This window comes from Physeter macrocephalus, chromosome 11 (genome assembly GCF_002837175.3).
Source record: "Physeter macrocephalus isolate SW-GA chromosome 11, ASM283717v5, whole genome shotgun sequence".
Lineage (NCBI taxonomy): Eukaryota > Metazoa > Chordata > Mammalia > Artiodactyla > Physeteridae > Physeter > Physeter macrocephalus.
In genome coordinates, this window is record NC_041224.1 from 43224064 (window position 1) to 43244681 (window position 20618).

Here is a 20618-nt window from a genome sequence, read left to right on the forward strand (position 1 = left end):
GCGTCGGGCGCCGGTGCCCCGAAACGGGAGAGCCCACAACAAAGGGAGGCCCGCATACCACAAAAAAAAAAAAAAAAAAAAAAAAAAGAGTCTGATAGAAGGAGTTCCCTGGCGGTCCAGTGGTAAGGACTCTGCGCTTTCACTGCCGAGGACCTGGGTTCAATCCTTGGTCGGGGAAGATCCCACAAGCCACACGGCGCAGCCAAAAAAAGCGGAGGGTGCGAGGAAGTCTCAGCTTTGTAATTAACTATACTTCAATTAAAAAATTTTTTTTAAAGATTAAAAAAGAGTTTGATAGAATTTGTAACTCCATTCCTCTTTCCTCAAGTGTCTGGCTTCCTCTCCACCCTGCTGAGGAGCAATTCAGCTTCAGGATTTGCCCCCACCCAGGTGGACAGAGGAGAATGTAGGGCAAAGTACCTGGCACACTCTTCTCTGGCCTTGGAAGCAGCAGTCTCCCAGAGAGGGAGCCGTTGTGCTTGAAGAAGGGCGCATACTTCTCCGTGTCAGGCCCAGGGTAGATCCGCTGGTATCCCCCCCCCAGGTGGGAATCCTCGGAGCGTTCCTGGTCCAGCATTGCTGCATGGGATGACTCAGTTTGTTCTCGCCTGTGGAAACCAAGCTCAGGGTGAGTCAAGGAAGGACTGTGAGAATGTTCAGTAGGGAGAGGAAGGCTGGCTGAGGCTTTGAGAACCTGCTGCTAGCTTCATGGCCTTTTTGGCCCCGACCATGTGGCAAAAAGCTGCCAAGCCCATCTGTGGCCAGTCCCACCTGTGTGTAGCTATGAAAATAGGCTTGACTTTCAGAAATCTGGTTTTCATCTTAAGTGCAATGGTGTCCACTTGTAAACTAGCACTCCAAGTTATCATAGTCTTTTAGGTTTCTGATTATAGAGTAGTATATGTTAATTACAGAAAATTTCGAAGAGCAAAAAGAAGATAAAAACCTCTAATCTTACTGTGAAATAAGCATATTGGCTATGAGCATGGACTCTAGGGCAGGACTTACTGAGTCAACCCTGGCTTTGCCACTCATTACCTTGTTCTTTCTTTATTCCTTCCTTTCCTTCCTTCTTTGTTTTAGATGAAAATGGGATCATATAACATTTTAAAATGGCTGCCTAGTATTCTGATTCTATGATTGTACTGTTGTTTTCTAAGTCCAGTAGTTTTCAACCTTTTTTCCTCATTGAAAGACATGTGCACAGTCCAGTCTCGTGGGAATACCTAGGGTATTTACAGTTATACTTCACCTTCATTCACACAGACATTTGAGTGCCTATTGTGTGCCAGGTCCTCAGGATATCATGGCAAATCAGATACACACTGGCCTGCATATCGCAATGCAAGTGGTGAAGAGTGATGCTATTACAGGAATAATCCTCACTCTACTCAAGTTCATTTTTATTATCATTAACAAATTATAATTGAGTATCAGCAACACATTACCATGTTTGTAACCCATCTTACAATTAAAACAACAGTGGGTAAACAATACTAATTTAAACAATAACCTATTATTGAATGACTAATCTGTTTTCTCTGTTTCATAATTATAAACCTTCTTAGGTAATGGTTTCTAGAGGAGCTTTGTTGAAAATAAAAAAAAAAAAAAGAACAAACCCCATAAAGTTCCTTACATGCTAATAGGAAATAGCTCTAAAATGCATTGGTAAGTAGGGTACAGACAGTGTGAAAGTTATGCTATTGTCTGGGTAAAGGGAGAAAAACAATTTATATAAATACCTGTATATATGTGCATTAAATGTTTGTGAAAGTATACACATGACCCAGGGAACATTGATTGGCTCCAGGGAGGAAAACTGAGTAGCTGGAGGAGGACGGTAGGAGAGAGACTATTCACTGTGTCTTTGGAATTTGCATAGATAGTGCATCACTTATCTATGATATGTGGTGTATTATCAATGCAAAAAAAAATGTTTTTAATGGTTAATCAGCCCCAGACTGCCTTCTCCATCTAGAGAAGGACTTTTAATCTCAGGAAAGTAATAACAAAAGAAGGTAAGTTACACAACTAAACACACGTCAAACACCTGAGGCCCCTGGCTTCTCTTGGCTGTTGGTGGCACTGGAAAAAGCCTCTCCTTGACTCGCTGCTTATCCTCTTCTACCAGCTTTCTTTTTTCACAGCCCCGGAGGTTGACAAGGGTCATGGCATCACAGAGAAGTGCATCCTTCACTTCTCGATCAAGGTGTGAGTTGGTGGTGAAGCTTGGAGAGCGGTTTACCTGCCGGGAGGAGTCATTATCCATCCCCTTCCTAGACCACCTGAGCAGGTCATGATTCTTGCAGGCCCAGCTGGAGGTTCTAGGAGAGACATCCCCCTCCAGTGGCCTCAGCCAAGGAAGCTGGATGTTCTGACTTCCAAGGCCACAGGACTCTGCTACAGAGATCCCTCCAGTGCATAGGCTGGTGAGAGCAAATCAGACAGCCTGACTCTATAGCGATAGTGTCCTTAAAGGCAAGCCTTACATGAGGAACTTTTGGGATCCAAAACCTGGGTTCCTATGGTGGAGGCCAGAGACCACCAAGATTGGATTTAGCAGGTCAAAAGAGCAAATGTCTTACACCTTCTGCTAGATCCTATCCACCCTAGTGCCTCTGCATCCCCCATTCTGTGTTCCACCACCTGAATACACTCCTATCCCAGGTGTCCTGTTCAGGGGAGAACCTTGGTTTTGCAAGGCCCGGGAGATAATCCTCACCTTCAGCAGCCAGGGCTTCTGCTTGTGGTCCAGCAAGATGTCAAAACCGAGGATCTCAAAACAGGCACATGTACCTCCACTCAGATACTGGGGAAAACAGGTTCGGTAGCTGTGGCGAAGAACAGAATGTGCTGAGATGATGGCTTTGATGATGATGTCCTCAGTGTCTCCCCACAGCTCTCAGGGGTCGTAGCTGTGCTCTCGCAGCCAGGCGTTGAGTGTTGACAGCTTCCTGTGAGGCCCAGTGCTCAGAGGAAGACCAGTGGGGCCGGGGTGCAGATGGGAAGCTCCCTAACACTGATCCTAATTCCGTGCCTAGGTTCATTGTGCTTTAAGGGGTTGCCGCCAGCTTGGAGCAGGGTTTAATTATAGGGTGGGGTTTGGGGCTGCACTTGGTGGTCAGGCACAAGACAGGGGTCTATAAAGGTTGAGCCAGCTCAACCTCCCAAGGGCCAACTCAGCTCTGCTGAGACTGTGGGGCTAAAGGGCCGAGAAAGAGGAGAAAACAGAGTAGGGCATACCTCTTACTGCCCACAGCATCATCCCGGACAAAATTCTCATTGTGTTTGTTGATGGCATAGTTGGTCAGGTGCATGCAGATGTCATCCTGGGAAGAGAGTGGCCCTGTGGACAGGCTACTTCCATGCAGTTCTTCTCTCCAGCCCTTCGTTGCCTTCTGATTACCTACCTCGCCCCTGGATGGCTCATCTCCTGTCCCTCTTCACGGAGGACTGTCCTGTAAGCTCCTGGGGAAGGGGTGTGCCCTTCCTGCAGGCATGGCTTTTCCGCAGTCAGCACCCCCTGAATGCTGTCCTTCCAGCCAGGTGCCAAGGCGCTCCAGGCTTCACTCCTTGTTCATGTGTGACAAGCTAGCTGCATGACAAGCCCCTCTACCTGGTTTCTCCACAGAACCTCAGCACTCGTGGCAGTGGAAGAGAAGAGGGTGCTGCCCTGCACCCTAGTGTTGCTGCCCTGCACCCTAGTGTTGCTGCCTGGCCTCTTTTTTTTTTTTTTTTTAGGATTTTTTTTTTTCTAAAGAATTTTTTTATTTTTATGTGGACCATTTTTTAAAGTCTCTATTGAATCTGTTACAATATTGCTTCTGTTTTACATTTTGGTTTTCTGGCCAGGAGGCATGTGGGATCTTAGCTCCCCGACCAGGGATTGAACCCACACCCCCTGCATTGGAAGGCGAAGTCTTAAACACTGGACTGGCAGGTAATTTCCCCAGCTGGCCTCTTACCAGGTTGCTGTGGCTGGGCTCCACGTAGGGCATGGTGGCAAAGCGGGCCAGGCCCTCCTCATACATGGAGATCCGAAGAGGGTCACAGGATGTGATCAGGACATAGATTCGCATGTCAAACTTGAAGCCATCAATGAGGAAGGGCTGAGAGCATGCAAACCCACCAGGGAAAAGTAATAATATAGTGGTCACTCAGTATCTGCAGGAGATTGGATCCAGGACCCCCACCCCCCATGGATACCAAACTCCACGGGTGCTCAAGTCCATTGTATAAAATGGTGTCAGCCCTCCATATCCACGGGTTCCACATCTGCAGATATGGAGGGAGGGCCGACTGTACTTTTGAAGTACTTACTATGTACCATAAACTGTTGTAAGCACTTCAGATACATAATAACTCATTTAATTTTCACAGTAACCAAAAAAAAATTTTTTTTCACAGTAACCGTATAAGGTAGTTACTGTTTTTATGCCTATTAACAGATGAGGCAACTGAGGCATGGAAAAAGTTAGAAATTTGCCCAAGCTCACATATCTAGAAAGTAGAGAAACTCAGATTCAGAGCAGGTTGGCTCTGAACCATGGCCCATGCTGCCTCCCAAATAACGAGGATGGCAGGAAGGATAGGAGCCTAAAACTGTCTTCCTCCCTGGCTTTGGGAGAGATGAGGCACCCAGTGCTGGCAGAGGGGCCTGGTGGTCCTGAGGCACCCTTCACCTTGGAGATGTATTGCTGGCACATCATGTGTTCTCCTGGCTTGATCTCCTGTGGATTTTGGGTGATGAAGATGCCACATCCCTGACTGCCCCTGTCTGGCTTACAGATATAAGTGCGGGTTTTTCGCTGACGAACATAGGACTGGAAGTCCCTATAGCTATATGCAGAGGAGGGTGGTGGTGAGAGGGTTTCTGTGCATGATGGCTGAACCAGGGCCCTGGGGGGTTCTTCCTGCTGTCCAATCCCTGCTCTTCCTGGAGTACTCAGTCTCACACCTACTTTTCTCTTTTTCTTTTGTTTTTTTTTAAATTGTATAGTTGAGGTACAACATTATATAAGTTCCAGGTGTACAACATAGTTATTCACAATTTTTAAAGGTTATACACTATTTATAGTTACTTTAAAATATTGGCTCTATTCCCTGTGTTGTACAATATATCCTTGTAGTTTATTTTATACATAATAGTTTGAGACCTACTTTTCTTTAAACTTCTCTTTTCTTTTCAGCTAAAACTTCCCTTCTACTTCCATCCCCCTGAGACATTCTAGGTCCCAGAGCCAGTCTGGTGGGAACTGAGATGGCGAACCCTTTCCTCCCCCAGAATCTCAACCTGGGGAGCCAGGCTCACTCACTCTGCAGGGAGGCACCAGGTGCACGGGAAGATGTTGCACTCAGTAGGATAGAGTTTCTGCATGCGGTTGAGGTTCCGAGCCAGCAGATCTTTGCGGCAGATTTCTGTCATGCCAGGGAAGTGGTTGATTTTCTGAAACAGAGCCAGTTGGTTATACTATCGCCCAGAGTAAGGGGCAGTTCCTGAGGACTGAACATTCCAGATAGCAGTGGAAAAGGACTGGGGAGGTCAAGGGAGAAGTCACAGTGGAGGTAAACACTGCACCTAGTCCCCAAGGGAGAAAAGGAAGGTTCCCTAAGGCAGGTGGGAAACTGACGCTTGGCCTCTCCCCAAAACACACATACACAGCAAGGTTAGCAAATGAGGGCCGGTGAGAAGGGCTAGCCAGGACTTTGGGCCTTCTAGCCACCTTATAACATCCCTCAGACTACCGGGGACAAGCCCTATAGGAATAACTGGTGCGGAATAACACAAAACAAATGAGAAAACATTTCCCCAAAGAGAAAGGAAAGTAAGGAGCAGCCCCAGGGAATGAACGGCAGTGGCACTCTGAGAGGGCAAGGCATTGCCAGGGTGGCCTGCTGGAAACCCCCGCTGCTCTGGCCCTCAGGGCGGGGAGGTTCAGTGCTCTCTGGTTTTTCCCCTCATGAGCTGTGAGAACTGAGTATTTCTGAGCCTCAGTGTCCTTAACATAAGGGTATCTTTTGGGAATTCCCTAGCGGTCCAGTGGTTAGGACTTGATGCTTTCACTGCAGGGGGCACGGGTTCGATCCCTGGTTGGGCAACTAAGATCCCACAAGCTGTGGCGGAAGCCAAAAAAACAAAAAAAACGTAAGGGTATCTTTTTGAGGATTTAATGAGGTGAGAATGTAAAAGCATTTAACAGTGTCCGACCTCAATAAATGCTGTTATTGTTACCCTCATCTCACAACTGCTCTCTGCATGCCCCTTCTTAGGGGCTTTTTGAGCGCTTCTAGCAGTCTCTCGCTCTCGCTCTTCTCCCATAATTCGTGGGATAGGTGATAGTCTCAGCTCCCTGCTTGCCTTCCCTCAAAATAAGCCTACAGACACTTTTAAATTATTTTATTGCTAACCACCACAAAGACCCAATTAGAGGATAACAAAAATACCATGAAGAAGTAATATCTGGGGCTTCCCTGGTGGCGCAGAGGTTAAGAATCCGCCTGCCAGTGCAGGGGACACGGGTTCAAGCCTTGGTCGGGGAAGATCCCACATGTGGCAGAGCAACTAAGCCCACGCGCCACAACTACTGAGCCTGCGCTCTAGAGCCCGCGCGCCTAGAGCCCACGAGCCACAACTACTGAAGCCCGCGCGCCTAGAGCCCATGCTCCGCAGCAAGAGAAGCCACCGTAATGAGAAGCCCGCGCAACCGCAATGTAAAGTAGTCCCCCCTACTCCCTCCAAGGGGCGAAGAAACAGAGACCCAATGCAGCCAAAAATAAATTAATAAATTTATTTAGAAAAAACAGAAGTAATATCTTCTTGTGGACCCTGGTCCATCTTTCCTGACTTTCTTGCTGCTATGCAGGACCCCACACTGATTCTTAATGGATGTGGAGTGCTAGGCTAAGCTGCTTAGAAGGCTGGATCATTCAGCTGGCTCTACTGTTAGCTCTGAAGCTCCCAGTCTTCACCCTAAGATAGGCTCACCTGCCCTGGAGGGACCAGCTGAGCTTGCTTCCAGGCAAGCAGCATATATTGAGATAGGATGTGGCCAGCAGACACTTCCTTCAGATGACAGAAGTTCCAGAGACCCAAGAGGAGAATATTTCCATTGGTGCAGAAGCCCCTGGCCATGGCCTTTCCTGCTCTGCATAGGGGTATAGCCACCAAGAGTGGCAGCCTCGGGTGCCTGGGTGCAAGGGTAGGAGTAGTCATTCTGGGGCATAGCTCCTTTAGGATCTTGGGTCTGGAGGTTGTACCTGAAACCTCTTCATGTCCATGACTCGTTCCAGTGAGACAGAGCAGTCTGTCCAGTACACAGTCCACTTTGTCCTCCCCCACCTCCTTCAGGCCACACATTTGGGCTGCCCGACGCACTGTAGAGAGAGGGAGGTCAGTGGAGCCAGCCTGGGCACTGGCAGCAAACCTTGGGACTGCAGCTGGGTTGGGTAAGGAACAGACCTGACCAGGGAGCGGGATGAAGAAGGAGGTAGTTCTTACCTCAGCGCTGCTTACCTCAGTTTAGTTACCATTGCGACAATTCCAAGTTCACGAGGCTGTCAGGGTCCTTCCAAAATTTGACAGAAAACTAGAGACTGGATCTCTGTTCCTGTCAGTCCTCTCAATTAGGATGGTTTCTGGCCTGCAGAGCTGACCCTCGGAAGGGGTCACACTGGCACCTCACACTTTGGGGCACCCGTAGCACAGATGCCAGTGGGGATGAGGGGAGGAAGAAATGACTATCCTAGCTGGTGATTTTTTTTTTTTTTTCTTAATTGCTGAAGCCACCTCAAAAGTTGCCTTGAAAAAACAGTTTTAACCTGGTCTCATCTCATCTCTGGGCGGGGAGGGATGGTGATTTTTGTCATTTTTTTTCTTGTTAGCTAACTGGAGATTCCTACTCTACCACTGAGACTAACTGGAACAGTGATGTGTCAGCTACTGGTAGCTGAGCCAGGAGGCTCAGTACAGGTTATAGGCCAGCCTAACAAGATCCAGGGGCTGGGGGGGACCATCTCCAGAGTGAAAGCCGCAGCCCTAAATGTCCTCTTATGCCCAGTGGTGTGAGTGACGAGCTGGGTGCTTACCACTCTCATACTTGCAGTTGGTCAGATTGGATGGCCAGGGGTCTGGAATGGAGGAATAGCAGAAATCAGGCAGAAGGAGAGAAGGACCCTGGGCTGCCAGGCACCCAGAAGAAGAGACACCCAACAGATTAACAGTGCAATTCATTTTCTCTAGAAGCCACTTAAAGACCAGGATGATATAAACGTGCCGAAATTCTAAACTAAGACAGCCCAAGTGATTCTGAATTTTGTTTTTGTTGTACAAAAAGGCTAATGACCTCCTGTATTTCCTGTTCTCTTTCCTAGGCTAAAGGGAAGACTTTGGATACCAGACTGACTGCTGAACGGCAGAGGGTTACTCTCTGGAGCTGGGCAAGTGAGGGGGTCCAGGGAACGGTTACCTGTGTTTCCACCTTCTCTTTCTCCTCTCAACTTCTAATTCATCTGGGTCAGCTGGGGTTTTGATTTTCTTTGGTATTTTCTTGGCTACAATGGATAAAGGAACTCCATTCCTAAATGCATTAGTCAGCCTTTGAGAGTGCCTGCTGAGAAGGGTTAGAAGGGATGGTAGCTTCCCCTTTGACACACTCCTCAGATTCCTCTTCTTCACCATAGTTTTCCTCTGATTCACTGGTCTTACAGGTACTTGGCTCCATCCTCTTAGATTCTGAGGAGAGAGGGGTGGGAGTGAAATGTATATGACTTCCCTCCAGGCCCAGGAAGGCCGGCAGGAATCCACCCAAGGACCTTCATGGTGTTATAAGGGAATGTTGCTGCTCCTTCAGAACAGAGCAGTCCCACTACAGAATGGGATGTTTCCAAATAGGTCATGGGGTCCGTGGGATGCCTATGAGATGTTAGATTCGCTGACAAGCCCCAATTATCCAAGACCACTCCATGCAATACTCTGGGGTGCATGCAGGAGCTGAACTGAGCTGGCAGGGACCATGACCATAGCGTTTTTGTTCTTGAATGTGATGGGGGATGGCTGGGGGTGCTGGGGGGACCTTCACTTTGAAAAATAGAGCTGAAGACCAAAGGTCGCCTAGGCCAGCCTTTTCCCTGTTCCATGATTCATTTTCTCCATACAGACACACTGGGGCCAGGCACCCAATGGCCAAGACCCCCTGGGCTCTGATAGCGAAGGGGAAGTCCCCGGCGGACCCTGCCCACCCCAGGTTCCGAGAGCGGAGGGGCTGCCGGGTCCGCCCCTATCGGCCTGGTGCTGGACTCAGCTGGTCGCTCACTACCGCCCTTCGGAAGCAAGCAGGCAGCCGCCGCCGCCGTCGCCATGGACACGAGGGCGGCCCCCGTGTGAGAAGCGTCCTGGGGGCGGGGCCTTTCCTAGAACCACACTCGGGAGCCAGCAGAGGCCATCTTGGGCGGGTGCCTGAGACGTTTGCCCCGGGGCTGCCGTAGGAAGCGCAATCGAGCGCCTGGCACTGGAGAGCGGATTCTTGCGGCAACTGACCCGATGCGTGATAGGACTTCTAGTCCTTCCGCTTTCACGCTTTCACGCCAGTTCGCACGACCCCAACCCTTTCCTGAATCCGCGGGCCAAGCTCCCGGGATTTGGCCAACTCAGTGTTCGGGACGAATACCTGCTTGCCTTCCTTCAGTGAGTGTTTTTAGTAACCATGTCTAGAGCAGTCCCAGCACTTGGGAGGGACTGCCGTGATTATCACACGTGCCCTGGAGGTGCTCATCAGACTGCTTTAATGTCGCCATCTTTTCCTGATGTCCATCCGCTTTACCTCCGATTGCCACCTCCACCAAACTCCGCCCCATTTGTCACTTTAAGATTATCCCATGTGCCTAAATCTAAAGGACACTTAAAAAATTTCGCTCCTCTAAAAAGACATGTACATTTTCCGATTCACAGATTTCTTGACCTCCCTTCAGTGTATGATACTCTATTACCCCCTCCTTGAAATGCTTTGGAGTCCCTTGCCTTTCAGGACGCACATTTTTCTCACTCTTTCGACAAATATTTAACGTTCCAGGCACTGTTCTAGCACCTGAACCATCATCATTTCTTGCCTAAATTGCCACCATTAAGCAGCCTCTTAATTGGATTCCCTTATTCTATTTTTCCTTCCTTCATCCATCCATCCATCCACTGCAGCTTAAGTATTCGCCCTAAAATGCATATTTGTTACTCCCCAATTTCAAACTCTTCAAGGTTTCCCATTAGATCAAGTCCAAAACCCCTTAGTACGAGACCCTCCATCAAAAAAGACAACAAACAAACAAAAAGCAAAGCGGTGGAGAGGCCCTGAGCTGGATTGTCCCTTCTTACTTACCTACTGTGCTCAAAGCCCAGGGCTCTGGATACAAAGGGTCTCCTAGGTGTTCCATATTCAAGCTCAGAAAAAGCTTCCATAAATCCCCTTCTTGACGATTCACAGAGTATTCATGGCTAAGAAGTACCACCATAAAGAAAACCTATTTGACTTTCACTTTTTGTGGAAAAACTTATTTGGGGCCAGAAAAGGCTCTCCTCTGAACATTAATCCTAAGGAAAAAACTGGGGAAATCCTGGTATTTGGACTCATCACCTTCTACACAAAAAGTCCACTTTGCTCTAATGGTCATCTGCACTCCCTTCAGAGAGTGAGCGAGCAAAATAAAGTGATGTTATTGGAGCCCACATTTGCAAAGGCTTGCACAAAGAGGCATTAAGCTGAAATTACTGCAATATGCCCAAACATGAGGGTGACCAAAAATTGTTTATAGGAATTTAAATGTTAAACTGATTTTCTTATGAAATGGGTCGTGATGCATATTCTGCTTCATCTCAATGAGACTTTATTAACATGGCAGTCACACGTGCACAGCCCCAGCTTGGCTTCAGGTGTCTGATTGCCTGTGTTGCTGTCCTGACTCCACTACTTTTGAGCCATCTGACCTTGGACAAATTACTAAACCTCTGTCAGCCTCCATATCTTCGTCTGTTAAATGGGGGTATTAAGAGGACCTGCAACTTTCAAGTTGTGAGGACACCTTGTTTTCACATGAAATGATGTATGTGAAGAACACTCAGCTCAGCTTTGGGGCTGAAGGAAAATTCAAGGTGACCAGGTAGGTGAAGAATGTGCTATAAATAGGGCATATGGATGGAGGGGACATATGTAGGGGCAGGATGAAGAAATACAACTCAGTGGCGGGCAAAGGGAGAACAGGCAGAGAGGCAAGAACAGAGGAAGTGATAAACTATCACTTTGCTAAGATTTGATAAGAAAGGAAGAGAAAAGTTGGCATATACAAGTCAGGAGTGTGTTAACTCTTGCACACACTCCCTTCTTAACAATAGGTTTGACATCCCTGGGGCTTATCTAAGAAGAAAGGTGAAAAGCAGCAGATACATCCATGAGGGCTCATTCATTCGATTTATTCCAAGGTATCCTCCTCCGTAAAGAGACCACTTACCAGTTCTTTATCCCTCCCCTTAGGCTGAGACAGGTGAGAAGGCATTCATGAACGTGCCCACATGATCATGATGGACAGCTTTCCAGAAAGAGACTTAGATTGGTTACAAAATAAATACTTCTGGAAGGATTACTGCTCCTCCTTGGCTATCAAGGCCACCAGTGCTGCCTGCACCTCTCCTGCCTGGGCTGGGGGCAGCAGACAGTCTCGGATGACGGCCAGAGCTGCCGCCTCTGTCAGGCTGCTGAAGTCCTGGGACGTTTTGACAGGGAGGTGCCCAGCCAGCTCACAGAGGGCAACATTGAAGGCCTCGCCTTCCTTTATCCCAAAGCTGGACTTCCGGGCCCAAAGAATTACTCGGACCCCCGTGAGGGCTGAGGAAGATGATGTCTTTCCAGGTGGAGCCCCCCGGGTCACAAACAAGTTATGTGCAATCTCGTGGTCAGTCAGATAGTCAGTGGCCCGACATACCCTGCTTATCAAGGCTTCCAAGTCGGGCCCTGTCCCGCTAGTGTAGAAGAGGAAGCCAGGAGCTGGGAGGGCCTGGAGCAGATGCAGACGGCCCCCAGGATCCAGGGGTTCGCTTGGGGCCCCCTCCACGGGCAGTCTGTGGGCCAGGTAATAACCATGCAGGTGGAGGTGGTTCACTGAGGCCAGGCCGCCCAGGCTGTTGAAGCCGACTCGGAAGCCTGGGTGTGAGCTCAGCAGCACAGCTTCAACCCCGGCCTGCAGTGCCCCTGGCAGCAGGCGCTGGGGGAGCCCTCGGGCGGGCTCGGGCACCAGCAGCACGTGGCCCCACTCCAAGGGGCTGACATTGATCACCACGAGGATGTCGTCTTGCTGGAGAGCACTGGGGAGATCGGGCTCCCGGTGCAAGCGGAAGAGGACTTCTCCTGGCCGGATCTGGTTGAAGTTAAACTGTTCAGGGTCAAACGCCTGCCTCACGCTCCTGATGTTCTGGGGGCTCCTTCTTTGCACACCTCGCTCCACATTCAGCTGAGCCACAAAACCCACGGCACCAGGAAGGGTTTGGGTCTGCAGCTCCCCCAGACAGTAGCGGAACAGCCCCAGCTCCATCCGCTGCCTCCAGGCCAAGCAGAGGGCAGAGTCAAAGCGAGATAGTGGCAGTCTTTCCAGAAGGCTGGGTCCGCTCCTTGGCCACTGAATCCCTTCTGGCACGAGTTCCTTCTGCCCATAGACAAAGTCAGGAATTCCGTGCCCTCCCCAGTCCTCACTGTTTGGAGGTAGCAAATAGGAAGTTTCATTTGAACCATGTGGCATAGCCATGGGGCTGACCTGAAACAATCATAAGGTGAAAAGTACATGATGCTATCCCATTTCCAAAGATTTTATTTTTATTATTTATTTGGCCGTGCCACGCAGCTGGCAGGACATCAGTTTCCCAACCAGGGGCTGAACCTGGGCCACGGCAGTGAAAGCCCCAAATTCTAACCACTAGGCCACCAGGAACTCTCCTATTTTTATTTTCAAATAACCTTTACTTTTTGCTCTGATTACAAAAGTAATATATGCCTCTGGTAAAATATTTTGAAAACACAGAAATCACTCATAATTATCACCTGCAGATTAGCATACGTTGCTACTGAATTAAAAATATAAATCAAATTCTTTCTCTTTCTAAAAATTATATATATTGAGTAAACTTTCTTAATGGATTAAAAAAATAAAGATAAATTACAACCCTTATTCCAGTGCCCAGGGAAAAATCACAATTTACATTTAGCCTCATTTTCATATGTAGATGGATCTTGACTTTTTTTTTTTGCCTGTGCCATGTGGCATGTGGGATCTTAGTTCCCCGACCAGGGATCAAACCCATGCCCCCTGCATTGGGAGTGCGGAGTCTTAACCACTGGACCACAGGGAAGTCCCGGATTTAATTTTTTAACAAATCTTTAACTGTTGTACATTTACGTTGCTGCCAATTTCATACTATTATATACAATGTTGTGACGAACATACTGTGTATCTATCTTTGCAGATGTTTTTATTTTCCTTTAAAATAAAATCTTAGTAGACCACTGGTCAGAGTAGGCTCACGGCCCAGGCTTTTGATACACAGTCTGTCAAACTGCCCTCCAGAAAACTGCACCAGTGTTCCAGTGCATGAGAATGGCCAAGGTTTCAAAGCTGACCACTCCTTTGTGGGAACAGCTTTTCCACTGTTGTGTAGTGATTCCAAATGGCCAAGCATAGAAGCATTTGGGTGAGGATGGCCAATCATAAGTGCCCTAGGCCAATCCTTTAAGGCAGAAATATAGGTGCCTGTCTTCATCTCCCACTGGGCCCCTGGAGCCCTGTGGACCCAGAGGTGTCAGGGAGACGACCTGCTGTTGGCCCAGATGGGACTTCAGAATGAAGCTTACCTCAGTAGAGTTGCCTCAGTACAAGTTTGGGTACCCTCAGCTCTGCTGGTCCAGAAACTTTATATTAGTAAAACAGAAAAAACAAAGAACATACAAAACAACATATTAAAAGTCAAGCTGAGTTTAATGAGTATAGAGTTTCAGTTTTGTAAGACGAAAAAGTTCTAGAGACTGGCGGCACAACAATGGGACTATACTTAACACTACTGAATTGCACACTTAGAAATGGTTAAGGTGGTAAATCTTATGCGTTTTTTACCACAATAAAAAAATTTTTTTAAACTTGAGCTAAGCATAATATTGACAATAAAACATAAAATCTTTAATTATTCTATTGAAAGTGAGCCTAAGACATTTCTCCAAAGATACGCAAATGTCCAACAAGCACATGAAAAGATGCTCAACATCACTAATTAGGGAAATGCAAATCAAAATCACAGTAAGATACCACTTTACATCCTTTAGGATGGCTACTATCAAAAACAGAAAATAACATGTATTGGCAAGGATATGGAGAAATTGGAACCCTTGTGCACTGCTGGTGGGAATGTAAAGTGATGCAGCTGCTATGGAAAACAGTACAGCAGCTCCTCAAAAAATTAAAAATAGAATTACTATATGATCCAGCAATCCCACTTCTCGGTATATATCCAAAAGAACCAAAAGTAGGGTCTCAAAAAGAGATATTTGTACACCCATGTTCATAGCAGCATTATTCACAATAGCCAAAAGGTGGAAGCAACTTAAGTATCCATCGATAGATAAATGGATAAACAAGATGCAGTATATATAGAAAATGGAATGTTATTCAGCCTTAAAAAGCACGAAATGCTGACATATGTTACAATACGGATGGACCTTCAGGACACTATGCTAAGTGAAATAAGCCAGTCACCAAAGGACAAATATTGTATGAGTCCACTTATATAAGGGACCTAAAGTACTCAAATTCATAGAGACAGAAAGTAGAATGGTGGTTCCCAAGGGCTGCGGGGCGGAGAAAATGAGGAATTGTTTGTTGTTTAAAGGGCGTAGAGTTTCAGTTTTGCAAGAAGGAAAGAGGTTTGGAGATTGGCTACCAAACAATGTGAATATATTTAACACTACTGAACTATACACTCAGAAATGTTAAGATGTTAAATTTTATGCTACGTGTTTTGTTTTTTTAACTTTTGAAGACTGCCCTTTTTTTTTTTTTTTTTTTTTTTTTTTTTTTTTTGCGTTACGCGGGCCTCTCACTGTTGTGGCCTCTCCCGTTGGAGCACAGGCTCCGGACGCACAGGCTCAGCGGCCATGGCTCACGGGCCCAGCCGCTCGGCTGCATGTGGGATCTTCCCGGACCGGGGCACGAACCCGGGTCCCCTGCATCGGCAGGCGGACCCTCAACCACTGCGCCGCCAGGGAAGCCCCATATTTTTTTTTTAATAAATAAATTTATTTATTTATTTATATTTGGCTGCGTTGGGTCTTTGTTGCTGTGCACGGGCTTTCTCTAGTTGCGGTGGGCGGGGGCTACTCTTCATTGTGGTGCGTGGGCTTCTCTCCGCAATGGCTTCTCTTGTTGACGAGCATGGACTCTAGGCAAGCGGGCTTCAGTAGTTGTGGCACACAGGCTTCAGTAGTTGTGGCTCATGGGCTCTAGATCACAGGTTCAGTAGTGCACGGGCTTAGCTGCTCAGCGGCATGTGGGATCTTCCCAGACCAGGGCTCAAACCCGTGTCCCCTGCATTGGCAGGCAGATTCTTTTTTTTTTTTTTTTTTTTTTTTTGGTACGCGGGCCTCTCACTGTTGTAGTCTCTCCCGTTGCGGAGCACAGGCTGCGGACGCGCAGGCTCAGTGGCCATGGCTCACGGGCCCAGCCGCTCTGAGGCATGTGGGATCTTCCCGGACTGGGGCATGAACCCGTGTCCCCTGCATCGGCAGGAGGACTCTCAACCACCACGCCACCAGGGAAGCCCTGGCAGACGGATTTTTAACCACTGCACCACCAGGGAAGTCCCTATGCTACGTGTTTTTTATTTTTATTTTTTTTAAAGCTTAGTGGTATTTTTATGGAGGAATTTAACTAATTAAATTTTGGCTGTGTTGGGTCTTCGTTTTCTGTGCGAGGGCTTTCTCTAGTTGCGGCGAGCGAGGGCCACTCTTCATCGCGGTGCGCGGGCCTCACTGTCGCGGCCTCTCCTGTTGCGGAGCACAGGCTCCAGACGCGCAGGCTCAGTAGTTGTGGCTCACGGGCCTAGTTGCTCCGCAGCATGTGGGACCTTCCCAGACCAGGGCTCGAACCCGTGTCCCCTGCATTGGCAGGCAGATTCTCAACCACTGTGCCACCAGGGAAACCCTGCTACGTGTTTTTTAATCACAACTTTTTAAATGTCAAGATGGTAAATTTCATGTTATGTATATTTTACCACAACTTGAAAAAATTTAAGTGAGTCTCAAAATAGATTTAAGAAATGCAACAATTTGCTGAGCTAAACCTAAGTATTCACTTACTTGTAATCTCATTCACTCATTCATTCATTCATTCAGAATCAATGCCTACGTCATCCCCACTGTTGACATTCTGGGGCCACCTCTTCTGTGCACCCTGCTCCACGTTCAGCTGAGCCACAAAACCCAAGTATTTATGAAGTAACTGCTGTGTATGAGGCAATGGGGAAATGGTAGCAAATAAAGAGAACAAAATCCACACATATCCTTATGGAGCTTACATCCTGGGGTGGAGTCAGATGATAAGCAAAAGGAAATATTAACTACCCGTGGTGATAGCATTTTGTGGGAAATAAACAAGTGATACAACAGAGGGTGACCAAGGGGTGGGATCAGGGCATCCCACTTCTACAAGAGGGCAGGGCAGGGCCCTCTGAAGTGACAGCTGACCTAAGACAGGAAGGATGAGAAGAGGCCTACAATGAAGAGCTGAGGAAAGTGTACTCTAAGCAAAGGAAATTGTAAGTCCAAGGCCATAAGTCTCGCAGGGCAGGCGGTTGGCCTGTTCAAGGAACAGAAAGGAGGTAGTGTTACTGAGGTATGGCCGACCAGGGGAGGTGGCCCCCCCCATGAGGCTGGAGAGAAAGGCAGGGGCAAGATTAGCTGCAGGACCTTATGCATCATGGTCAGAAACTTGGATTTTATTCTAAACGGAGTAAGAAATCACTGGCAAGTTCTAAGTATAAGGATCGTCGGGTATTTTAAAAACTTTTTTCTAACTGTTGTGTGGAAAATGGATTGTAGGGGAGCAAAGGGGAAGCAGAGGTCACTTTGGAGGCCACTCTGGTGGCCAGGTGAGCAGTGAGGGCAACTGGACAACACAGATGGCAACAGAGACAAAGGAGCTGGGGATATGGGTCATGTTTTGAAGGCTGAACCAACAGGGCCTGCTGACAGGCTGACTATGGGGACTGACAGAAAAGGAAGAGCTGGGAGTGAGTCGGCATCAGGAACTAGGCACTGCAGTGGCATTTACAGAGATGGAGATGCTGGGGAGGTGGGGTGAGAATAGGCTGACTAGAGGAAGGGAGAGGCCAAGAGTTCAGTTTTGATTATTGACTCTGAGATGCAGCCTGGGCATCCAAGAAAAGTGGTGTAGGCAATGGGACAGTCAAACCTGGAGGTTAAGGGTAAGGTCTGGGCTAGATACAAATTTGGAGTAACATTAAAAGCCAGGGGCTAGGACCAAGGACCTAGGGCCAAGATGATACCAAAAGGCTAAAAATACGAGTAAAGACATATCAGTCAATAGGATCAGTAGAAAGTGGGTATGGTTGTATTTATATTCAAGTGAACTAGGAGGCAAAAACAATACCTAGGAATAAAGAGGAATACTTGAAAGTGACAAATCATAGTGACCACACAACAGGACTGAACCTACATAGGAAAACCAGGAGAAAGGGCACACTGTTCGCATGTCTATGTTGTGCCAGGCATGGGTTGGGGGCTTTCCAAGTCCACTCAGGTGACCCTCACAACAAGCCCGTGTAGTCGGTATCATCCTGGCAGGAAGGTGAGAGACGTGGTTTTGGAGGCTGACAAGGTGTCTGAATTCTGGCTCTTGCATTCACTAGGGATGTGACCTCGAGCCCCTAGAACAAAGTCCGTTTCCTCACCATGGCCTCTGGGCTCTCAAGGCTCAGCGGTGCCCCCCTCACCTCCTCCCAACCACTCTTTCCCTTGCCTACTCTGTTCCGCACTCTTCTAAACTTGCTCCTGCTCAGGGCCTTGGTGCTTTATGTTCTCTCAGCCTAAAATACCCTTCTCCCAGGTATTCTTCACATGCCTGGCTCATTTAGGTCTCACACATCAAACATCAAATACCACCGCGTCAGACAAACCCTGTGTGGCCATCCTATGTAATGTCTCAAGGAAAAGAGGAAGAGGGAAATAATATTACAAGCGGGGAATGAAATGTCTTGGAAAACAAAAAAAAAGAATTCACAAATCCAAGGGTTGGTACTTTGATAAAAAAATGATCAATGAACAAACCTTTGAAAGATCCAACCAAGAAACAAAATAATTGTTTTGTTTAAAAATAGCACTACAAGTTATTTTTAAATCAGCCACTCAGTTTTATCACTGTGTCAAGGGTTGATCGGGCACAGGAAGGACAATATGCTAACCAGACTTAACAGGGACTGCTGGATGACTCAGAATAACTATTTAATAATTTATGGACTTCCCTGGCGGCACAGTGGCTAAGAATCCACCTGCCAATGCAGGGGACACGGGTTCGAGCCCTGGTCCGGGAAGAACCCACATGCCGTGGAGCAACTAAGCCCGTGCGCCACAACTACTGAGTCTGCACTCTAGAGCCCATGAGCCACAACTACTGAAGCCCACGTGCCTACAGCCTGAGCTCTGCAACAAGAGAAGCCACCACAATGAGAAGCCTGCGCACTGCAACGAAGACCCAACGCAACCAAAGATAAATAAATGAATAAATAAATAAATTTATATAAAAAAATTATACCTCATTAAAGCTGAAAACAAACAACAATAAAAAATAATTAACCTCGGAGCATGCCTCCTCAGCTTCTGGAAGTTCCATGACCGGCAGGGAACGCTGGTGCGAGAGCAGCCTACCAGGGAGAGAATCTGCAGAGACATACATATGTGGAAGCCACCTGCCATGTGTAAGGTACCTTATGGAAAGACTCAAATGGCAAAGAATTGATTGAGACTTCCAGCCAACAAGCAGTGAGGAAGTGACCTACTCAGTCCACTATCTTGTGAGGAACTGGCTCCTGCCAACAACAGGCTAGCAGAGAAACATGGCTGTGAATGGAGGGAAGGAAATCTTGTCAAAGCTTCAGAACTGGAAGCTTCAGACATGGATCAGAGAGTACCTTCAAGATGGTGGAGGAGTAAGACATAGAGATCACCTTCATCCCCACAAATACATCAAAAGTACATCTACATGTGGAACAACTCCTACAGAACACCTACTGAATGCTGGCAGAAGACCTCAGACTTCCCAAAAGGCAAGAAACTCCCCATGTACCTGGCCATGTGGTGGAAAGGGTCTTGGTGCTCCAGCCAGCTATCAGGCCAGAGCCTCTGAGGTGGGAGAGCCGAGTTCAGGACACTAGACCACCAGAGACCTCCTGGCCCCACGTAATACCAATTGGCGAGAGCTCTCCCAGAGAACTCTGTCTCAACGCTAACACCCAGATCCACTGAACGACTAGCAAGCTCCAGTGCTGGACACCCCATGCCAAACAACTAGCAAGACAGGAACACAACCCCACCCATTAGCAGAGAGGCTGCCTAAAATCATACTAAGTTCACAGACACCCCAAAACACACCACTGGACATGGTCCTGCTCACCAGAAGGACAAGATCCAACCTCATCCACCAGTCCCCTCCACCAGGAAGCCTACACAACCCACTGAACCAACCTTACCCACTGGGGAGAGACACCAAAAACAAGAGGAACTACGAACGTGCAACCTGCGAAAAGGAGACCCTAAACACAGTAAGTTAAGCTAAATAAGAAGACAGAGAAATACGCAGCAGATGAAGGAGCAAGGTAAAAACCCACCACACCAAACAAATGAAGAGGAAACAGGCAGTCTACCTGAAAAAGAATTCAGAGTCATGATAGTAAAGATGATCCAAAATCTTGGAAACAGAATGGAGAAAATACAAGAAACGTTTAACAAGGACCTAGAAGAACTAAAGAACAAACAAACAACGATGAACAACACAATAAATGAAATTTAAAAATCTCTAGAAGGAATCAATAGCAGAATAACTGAGGCAGAAAAACGGATAAGTCACCTGGAAGATAAAATAGTGCAAATAACTACCACAGAGCAGAATAAAGAAAAAAGAATGAAAAGAATTGAGGACAGTCTCAGAGACCTCTGGGACAACATTAAACACACCAACATTCGAATTACAGAGGTCCCAGAAGAAGAGGAGAAAAAGAAAGGGACTGATAAAATATTTGAAGAGAATATAGTTGAAAACGTCCCTAATATGGGAAAGGAAAGAGTCAATCAAGTCCAGGAAGGACAGAGAGTCCCATACAGGATAAATCCAAGGAGAAACATGCCAAGACACATATTAATCAAACTATCAAAAATTAAATACAAAGAAAAAATATTAAAAGCAGCAAGGGAAAAGCAACAGATAACATAGAAGGGAATCCCCATAAGGTTAACAACTAACCTTTCAGCAGAAACTCTGCAAGCCAGAAGGGAGTGGCAGGACATATTTAAAGTGATGAAAGAGAA

At 47.3% G+C, this 20618-nt stretch overlaps 2 protein-coding genes across 5 annotated transcripts in view; both read right to left on the reverse strand.

The window, feature by feature from the left end:
* The window catches only part of TTLL13 (tubulin tyrosine ligase like 13), a 28683-nt gene that overhangs the window by 2809 nt on the left and 5256 nt on the right, over positions 1 to 20618 (reverse strand). Inside the window, 15 exon segments of the mRNA XM_055087933.1 lie at positions 421 to 463; positions 466 to 608; positions 2054 to 2094; positions 2096 to 2248; positions 2726 to 2834; positions 3247 to 3332; positions 3969 to 4112; positions 4686 to 4842; positions 5319 to 5449; positions 7261 to 7330; positions 7332 to 7377; positions 8089 to 8117; positions 8334 to 8357; positions 8481 to 8591; positions 8593 to 8734. Of these exon segments, the coding sequence (XP_054943908.1) occupies positions 421 to 463; positions 466 to 608; positions 2054 to 2094; positions 2096 to 2248; positions 2726 to 2834; positions 3247 to 3332; positions 3969 to 4112; positions 4686 to 4842; positions 5319 to 5449; positions 7261 to 7330; positions 7332 to 7377; positions 8089 to 8117; positions 8334 to 8357; positions 8481 to 8591; positions 8593 to 8734 (1429 nt within the window).
* Positions 10495 to 20618, reverse strand: part of GDPGP1 (GDP-D-glucose phosphorylase 1) — a 14704-nt gene continuing 4580 nt past the window's right edge. For 2 of the 4 annotated variants that reach the window (XM_028494896.2, XM_028494895.2), the window contains exons 2-3: positions 13884 to 13940; positions 11419 to 12792 (exon numbers count right to left, since the gene is read on the reverse strand). In XM_028494896.2, the coding sequence (XP_028350697.1) occupies positions 11626 to 12783 (1158 nt within the window). In that variant the 5' untranslated portion in view covers positions 12784 to 12792; positions 13884 to 13940 and the 3' untranslated portion in view covers positions 11419 to 11625. Of the gene's footprint in view, positions 12793 to 13883; positions 13941 to 18891; positions 18975 to 20618 lie in introns of all 4 variants that reach the window. The other 2 variants (XM_028494899.2, XM_028494897.2) reach the window with 2 other exon arrangements.